Source organism: Triticum aestivum, chromosome 4B, assembly GCF_018294505.1.
Source record: "Triticum aestivum cultivar Chinese Spring chromosome 4B, IWGSC CS RefSeq v2.1, whole genome shotgun sequence".
NCBI classification, from domain to species: domain Eukaryota; kingdom Viridiplantae; phylum Streptophyta; class Magnoliopsida; order Poales; family Poaceae; genus Triticum; species Triticum aestivum.
Genome location: NC_057804.1, coordinates 413,297,858 through 413,304,918, shown reverse-complemented (window position 1 = coordinate 413,304,918; position 7,061 = coordinate 413,297,858). Strand labels below are relative to the sequence as shown.

Sequence of the window (7,061 nt, the reverse complement as noted above, 5' to 3'; positions counted from 1 at the left end):
GAGGGGTTGATCGGGACAAGAGATGCAACGCACAAGACAAGGATTTAGACAGCTTCGGGCCCCGGGAAACATCATCCGGTAATTGCCCTACATGTTGTTTGTGACTAGGTCTCATTATGCTCATGAGGGAGATGCCGCATAAGCGGCCCTCCTCTAGTCGTGTCTAGCCTTAACCATTATTTCTCTGATCTCCCCCCTTGGGGTGCCCCGCCCCTTCTTATATAAGTTGAAGGGGCTGACTACATGTAGAGTCAAACTCGTATTAGGACTTAACCTATTTTGACGTCTTACCATAGGCTTCTCATCATGGGCTTCTTAACGTCTTGGGCTTCTTAACGTAATCCGGCTTACAATCTGACTTACAGTCTGACTTAACTGTCTAGCTTATCTGTTTGACTTAACTGTCTGGCTTAACTATCTGGCTTAACCTATTTAACAGTCTGCCGGCTTACAATATTTAACTGTCGGCCGACTTAACTGGCTGGCTTAACTATCTGGCTTAACCTGTTTAACAGTCTGCCGGCTTACAATGTTTAACTGTCCGCCGGCTTAACCTGCTTAACTAACTGCCGGCTTACAATGCTTAACTGTCCGTCGGCTTACAATCTGCCGGGTCACCAATGAAACACCAAGTCCCGGCCGGGGTCATATCTCCGACCGGGTCACATCACGGGGTATATCCCCGATAGCCGCCATCGTCCGCTCCAGGAACCTGGAACAAGGGTTTCCCCCAGAGTGCAAGAGAAGAGGCCGTAGACCCTCGAATGATGACACCTCCAAGAAGGTGCGCGACGCCCACAGGCATCGCCGTCGTCGGCCCCAGCCATGGCAAGAGCATGGCTTTCGCCCCGAGCAGCCAAGGAAGCTCTCCCCCCAACCCGGCACATGAGAGCCACCGCCATCCTGAACCGCCACCAGAGCGCGAAGCCACCGATCAGAACAGCCCCGTCGCCGCCGCCTGCACCACGTAGAGCCGCCGGCAAGGCTACCCATCACCACCACAGGAGCCAGAAACGGCCACGCCTGGACACATCTGGCACCCCGCGCAACAGCACCAGCCAACCCACCGGCCAGTGTCAAGCGTCCCTGACATGACAGAGGGCTGACGCACTGCCGGGGATTACCGATGCCCCCGAGCTCCAACCGGCGCTACCCACGTAGCCACCACACCAGCCGTCACCGAAGAAAAGGTCCGAAGCCGCCGCCCCGGCGTCCGAGCACCACAGCGCATCACACGCCATCACACTCTCCAGATCCAACTTGCTGCAGCAGCTGCACACCCCTCATCACCGCATGACCTCCGGGCAGCAAGTCCTCGTCGCTGGCACCCGCTACGCCATCGCGCGACCCACCGGCCGCACCACCGCGCCTCTTGAGCAGCTTCCCGCGCCACCACACGCCCGCATCTGGCCAAGAGCTGCGCCCTTGAAGCTCCCTCGCGCACCAGTGCGCCCAGGAGACCTGGATCCGCCCGCGGCGCACCTCGCCGGCGTACACGGGCCAAGCCACCAGATCCGCGTGGCAGGAGGCCACCATGCCCGCCCCGGTCGGATCCACGCCCACGTGCACTAGCACGCCCATCCATCCACCCCCGGACGCCGCAACTCCGCGCAGCCGCGCCACGAAGCTTCGAGTTCCAGCGGGAGCAGCGGGATAGAGCACCCACCGTGGCGGCCGACCCACGCCGTCCAACCCCAAGCGGGAAGAGGAAAAGGCACCGCCACCGCCGCGCCGCGCGGGCTTTGCCCGGCGACGCCTGCTGGCGGCGGCGAGGGGAGGAAGGGCGGCTGGGAGTGGCTCGGGCGGCGGCTAGGGTGCGCTCCTGGCCGCCCGCGGGAGCGACCGAGGAGCCGTTGATGTGTTTGCAAACAATATAAGGAAGCATTTTGCGGAAATGCAATTCTGCTCCTGGAGCATCTGGACCACACACATGCCTCGTTATTTGGGCCTTGCCTGGTATTTGGTTTCGTATTTCTAATATAAAAACAGTACCCGTGGCCCACGCAACAGTACCAGAAATGCGCTGGCTCGTTAACGCCGTCGCTGGTACGTTGGGCCAAAACCGAGCCGCCCATGGGTAGTCTAGCTGCCCCCACCACCATCTCCATCGATACAGCTAGACCAAGTACAAGGTGCATTTTGCAGCTTAACAACATCAGGCATTTTGGGGTAATCTCATATAATTAAACATTAGTCCACACTCACGTCGGCTACTACTCTACAATAATAACAACTAATCTCTTCTCAAAAAAATAACAACTAATTTAGAGACAGTTCCTCCCAGCAATGGACACACACTAAGATTCCAGCAAAATACACGGAGGCGTAAACACAAAATACACGCACTTAATTTTTAGTTCTAGTCAACTGGTCCATTGACTCGATTTAGCGTCTAGCACAGGCGAGGACGCTTGTGGCTTGCCACTTCTTCTTTACCCTCTGAATCTTCGTCAGTTTTCCAAACCATCACAAACTCGTCATATTCTTACAGAACAGGCTGCTCCGCCTCGCCAAGCAGATGGTTTGCGTCGGGATCAAGCTCTGCCACAACCTCTATGGCTCTATGTTGTGGTCATCGTCCTCTCTGGAGTCGGCTGCAGCTTCCCCGTTGTCATCGGATAGATCAGCAATTTGGCTGAAGACACCATCAACTGATCCCTCCCGGTATTAATGCAGCATATTGAAGATCAGCAATTTGCAATAGGTCCAAACCTAGATATATCCCAGCAGATGAAGCGGACCTGGGTGCATACCATGTAGAATGCTTTGCTGTCAGCACTCAAAGCCAAGCCTGACGTGAGGACACCGGAGCTTGACCAGCTATGGGCTTGTGCAGACGCTGCGTGGCGCTGCCTGGCATTGTGCAGATGCTGCGTAATTGACTGAAACAGAATTTGGGTCAATCGACTGACCTAATACTCATTTCAGTCGATTGAGGAGTAGCCAGTCCCGTACGTGTGTTCGCATGCATGCATGCAGGTTATAGCGGGAAGAGGAGTAGGGGGAGCGGCCACGGGCGACTCACCGGCGAGGACGTCGTCGTCGTACCTGACGGCGGCGCGTCAGATCGCGGTGACCGTGGTGCTGTACGACGTGTACCGCTACGCGTGGCACCGCCTGGCGCACCGCAGCCGGTTCCTGTACCGGCACCTCCACTCGTGGCACCACCGCCTGGTCGTGCCCTACGCGTTCGGCGCCAAATACGGGCACCCGGTGGAGGCCCTCATCGCCGACACGGCCGGCGCGTCGCTCGCCATCTTCGCCTCCGGCATGTCGTCGTCGCCGCGCGCCACGGCCGTCTTCCTCTCGCTGTGCAACATCAAGGGCATCGACAACCACTGCGGGCTGTGCCTCCTGCCGCGCGCCGCCTGCAGTCGCTCTGGAACGGCGCCGCGTACCACGGCGTGCACCACCTGCCGCGCGGCGTCAGGTACAACTTCTCCGACCTCTTCTTCGTCACGTGGGACAAGGCGTTCGGGACGTACCTGCACTACACCGTCGAGGAGAGGCCCGGCGGCGGGGGGCTGGTGATCCAGCCGGTGCGGCCCAAGGCGTCCAAGGCCTCCGCCGCTGTCACGCCAGTGAACTGACTCCGGCCGGGCATGCTCATGCACGCGCGCGGCGTACTACGTACTGTTGCATTCATTTCAAAATGTATGTGAGTTGTGTTAATCTTGTTTGCACCGCTTGTTTCCTCTAGTTCTCCTATAATAAAGTGTCACGTCTGGGACGTGGTATAATTTGTTGTGTAGGGGGCTGCAGACATGTTGTACACCCTGTAGATCGAGTCCAGTCGTTTGCGTGTTTTTCTTTTTGGAAACGAATCACTTGCGTGTTTCAATCAAGGCCTGATGCTTTCCTTAAAAAAAGAAAAGGCCTGATGCTTGCAAATAAGTCCGGCCGGTCATTTTTTTTCTGTTCTTTTTTTTTAGCATCAGTACAGACACAAGCGTTCATATACACGCGCATACACTCATCCCTATGAACACATACACGCACACCCTACCCCTATGAGCACCTCCGAAAGACTGAGCCGACATATCATCTTGAGATTTACGAAGTCACCGTAGGCACCTCGTCATCGACGAAAACGTCTCCTCCCACTGAAAGCGCATCGCCGGAAAATCCTGAAATAAATCCAGAAATAATGCGAGCACCAGGATTTAAACCCTGGTGGGTTGGGGATACCACTGCCCACCTAACCAACTCAACCACAGATTGATTCTGTTTGGTAGCAGTTCGGCACCAATAAATGCTAGACCTACAAAATAAAATCTACTTGCACTCGCTTCCGGTCCATCGGGTGGGTGGGCCCCTTCATCCCCCTACCGGTGCATCGGGTGAACAAATTCACTTGTTTCATATGATATGTTCTGGCTACATACACTCGCTTCGAGTGGCGGAGGCAAAAAACTGAATAAGGAGGGCCAAGTGCTGCTAAATCAGCTTCGGGAGGGCCAAACCAATGGAATACCAAGCTACTTTCTCCGTTTTAAAATAGATGACCCAACTGTGTACTAAAATTAGCATAAAGTTGAGTTATCTATTTTAGAACAGGGGAGTAACATACAGTTTTAGCAGTAATACTGGGTGTTCTAGTGTTTTTTTTTTTTTTTTTGCATGTTGACCCGGGCCGGGGCCGTGGCTCGCACGCCCTATCTCCGACACTGCTCCCTTCCTCTGCACCCGCCATGCGATGCGGCTGCCTGCCAAATGCCGCGGCACAACCATTGTCTCCTTATTTAACCTCCGCATCGATGCCTACTGATGCTTCAGCCAGGCCGACGTTTCTCTAGCTATCGCAGTTAGCGCCTTGTCTCAGTCTCACCAACTGCGATGGCCACCTCAAAAAAAAAAAAAACTGCCATGACGATATTTGCATGATAAATTTGGCATTCAGCATAGTCTAGAGGACCGAAACTTTCTATGCTGAATGTTTTTTTCTAAACGGAGTACATTGTACTCCAGGATCGGGCTATTGATTCCTCCACATGTCAACCCAGCAAACCAGATCAATCTAAGAGCACAACCACTTGATTTATTAACCTTAACAGAGAGATTGAACTGCCCTATGTTCAGATGTATGATCCCCGAGAGGAAACATAAATTTATCAATCATTATTATCACCATCCGGCAGGACCATCCTAATCTTGGCGATGGCATCATCATCATCACGATCAAAGTCGGCCGTACACATCGTCGTGTGCCTCCAGGCCCAGGCTTCGACACGCCTCGAGGAGGGGATAGCCCTTGTACGCCTTGCAGATGTAAGCTTTGAAGTTCCCGTAATCCTGATACCGGGACAAGATCGATTCAAGGACTGGCTTATGCATCAATAGATGGTGAAATTCAGACATGAAATTGTCCCATGGCAAAGACGAAGAAAACGGCCCCTTACGTTGTAGAGCGGCTTGCCGTCGACCACCACCCATGGAACGAACTGGTGAGGAGGCACGAGCTCAGCTGTCTGTCTCCCATACTCGAGCGATAGCTGGATGGAACATGCGAAATGCCAGCACTGGTTTAGCAATTCAACATGTAAAATGCATGTGGATGATGCAAGAAACGCAGATGCAAAGGGGGACGGACATTGTGGCCACGCTCGCCCTTGTAGCACTCCGTGACTGGCTTTGGGTCAAGCCCCTGTTTCTGGAAGCACGACTCCCACTCCCGGTGCTTGTTCTTCAACACCAGGTCCGACACGCAGTAAATGAAGCCGAGATGCACCTTCTGCATAAAAACAACAGCTATCAATTTCAAGAAAAGTTCTCGTTGTCGTTGTTGTGTCATGCGGTCGCAATAATACGTCGGGTGGTGAAGCAGCGAGCAGAGATTAGTAAGATGAGGCGTGAATAAACTAAATTACCACGTCCGGCCAGGCGTCGATGGCGCAAGCCTCCACGGTGTTGAGAAGGCATTCCTCGGGGCCATGCTGCAACAAGCCAACATCCCAACGTCACGTATGGACATCAGAAATTCGGAACAGCTCAGCAGCATCAGCAATTAACCAAAGAGCACTGGATCCGCGTGTGAAGAAGGAAAGGAGAGCAGAGTCGTGGTCGGGGCGCGGGGACACCTGACAGGAGATGGTGCCGTCATTGCGGACCACGGCGTTGCCATAGGGGACGAGGGTGAGATTGGCGGCGTCGAGCAGGCCGTCCCTGTAGGCCTTGAAGAGGTGGTTCGCCACGAAGCGGACCGAGTAGGGGCACAGCGACTCGTAGTAGATCGCCACGTGCACCTTCTCGCTGCCCCTGCCAGTGGCGACGTCGCCGGCCGTCGCCGCGGAGGTGGCCGAAAGCAGCTGGAGGAGCGCTGCGAGGAGCAGGAGATGGCGGAGGCCGCGCGCCATGGTGTTCGCTCAACCGATCGAGCAATGCGCAGAGGAGATTGGCAAAGGGGGCTTTTATAGAAGGTGATTAGCACCAAGCGCAAGCTGGTGGCCGCGTGTGCCGCGGGGTGCTGGAACGAGGCGTACAAGTTCGCTGCAGTGTCACGATGGACTTACTCCCTAACTGAAAGTGCATAGCTCCATCTAAAAAATAGTTTTAGATTAACAAGCTGACGTATTTCCCAGGATATGTACTACATAAGCAATTCAAGATAAGGTTAGCGTGAATTTGCCGTTCAAAAAGAGTGTGAGACAGCAGCACACCTGCGTGCTCTGACATTCGGTACGTTTGGTGTATACATGAGAGCAACTCTAACACTGCGATCCATTTTCCGTTTTTTTGTGTCGCCGCGAACAAAAATGATGGTCCAACGCGCCGACCTATTCCCAAATCACGTTCGCGTTGACCCATTTCCAGCCCAAATTTAAGGCTGAAATGCGTCGACGCGGAAGCACCGCGCGTTCTCTCGGTGCCCACCGCGTCCTCACCTGGCGGCTGGTCAACTACCTCCCACGTCTTTGTTAATGATGCGGGACGACCACGGGCCCACGCGTCAGCGACGGCGGGGCGTCCTTTTTTAATGGGGGGGGGGGGGGGGGGGGGGGGGGAAGGGGGTTCCTCATCCTCTTCCAGACGCCCGTCCCTATCTAGCCACCCCTGCTCCCCGG

The 7,061-nt window shown here is 54.8% G+C and overlaps 1 protein-coding gene, 1 long non-coding RNA gene and 1 pseudogene across 2 annotated transcripts; 1 reads left to right on the top strand and 2 right to left on the bottom strand.

Annotated features, from left to right (window-relative positions):
* Positions 1–307: 307 nt before the first annotated feature.
* LOC123092431 (uncharacterized) lies at positions 308–2,823 on the bottom strand. The gene is made up of 2 exons (XR_006444595.1): positions 2,754–2,823; positions 308–2,651 (listed from the first exon to the last, which is right to left on the bottom strand). It is a non-coding gene; the product is annotated as an uncharacterized lncRNA (long non-coding RNA).
* Positions 2,824–2,973: 150 nt separating this feature from the next.
* Positions 2,974–3,590, top strand: LOC123090146 (sphinganine C4-monooxygenase 1-like; annotated as a pseudogene).
* A 1,428-nt stretch (positions 3,591–5,018) lies between these two features.
* LOC732704 (gamma-interferon-responsive lysosomal thiol protein) lies at positions 5,019–6,390 on the bottom strand. Its single transcript, XM_044516782.1, has 5 exons — positions 6,078–6,390; positions 5,868–5,933; positions 5,591–5,731; positions 5,400–5,492; positions 5,019–5,292 (listed from the first exon to the last, which is right to left on the bottom strand). The coding sequence occupies exons 1-5, from the start codon at positions 6,351–6,353 to the stop codon at positions 5,179–5,181; spliced, it is 690 nt and encodes a 229-aa protein (XP_044372717.1). The 5' UTR covers positions 6,354–6,390; the 3' UTR covers positions 5,019–5,178.
* Positions 6,391–7,061: the final 671 nt, after the last annotated feature.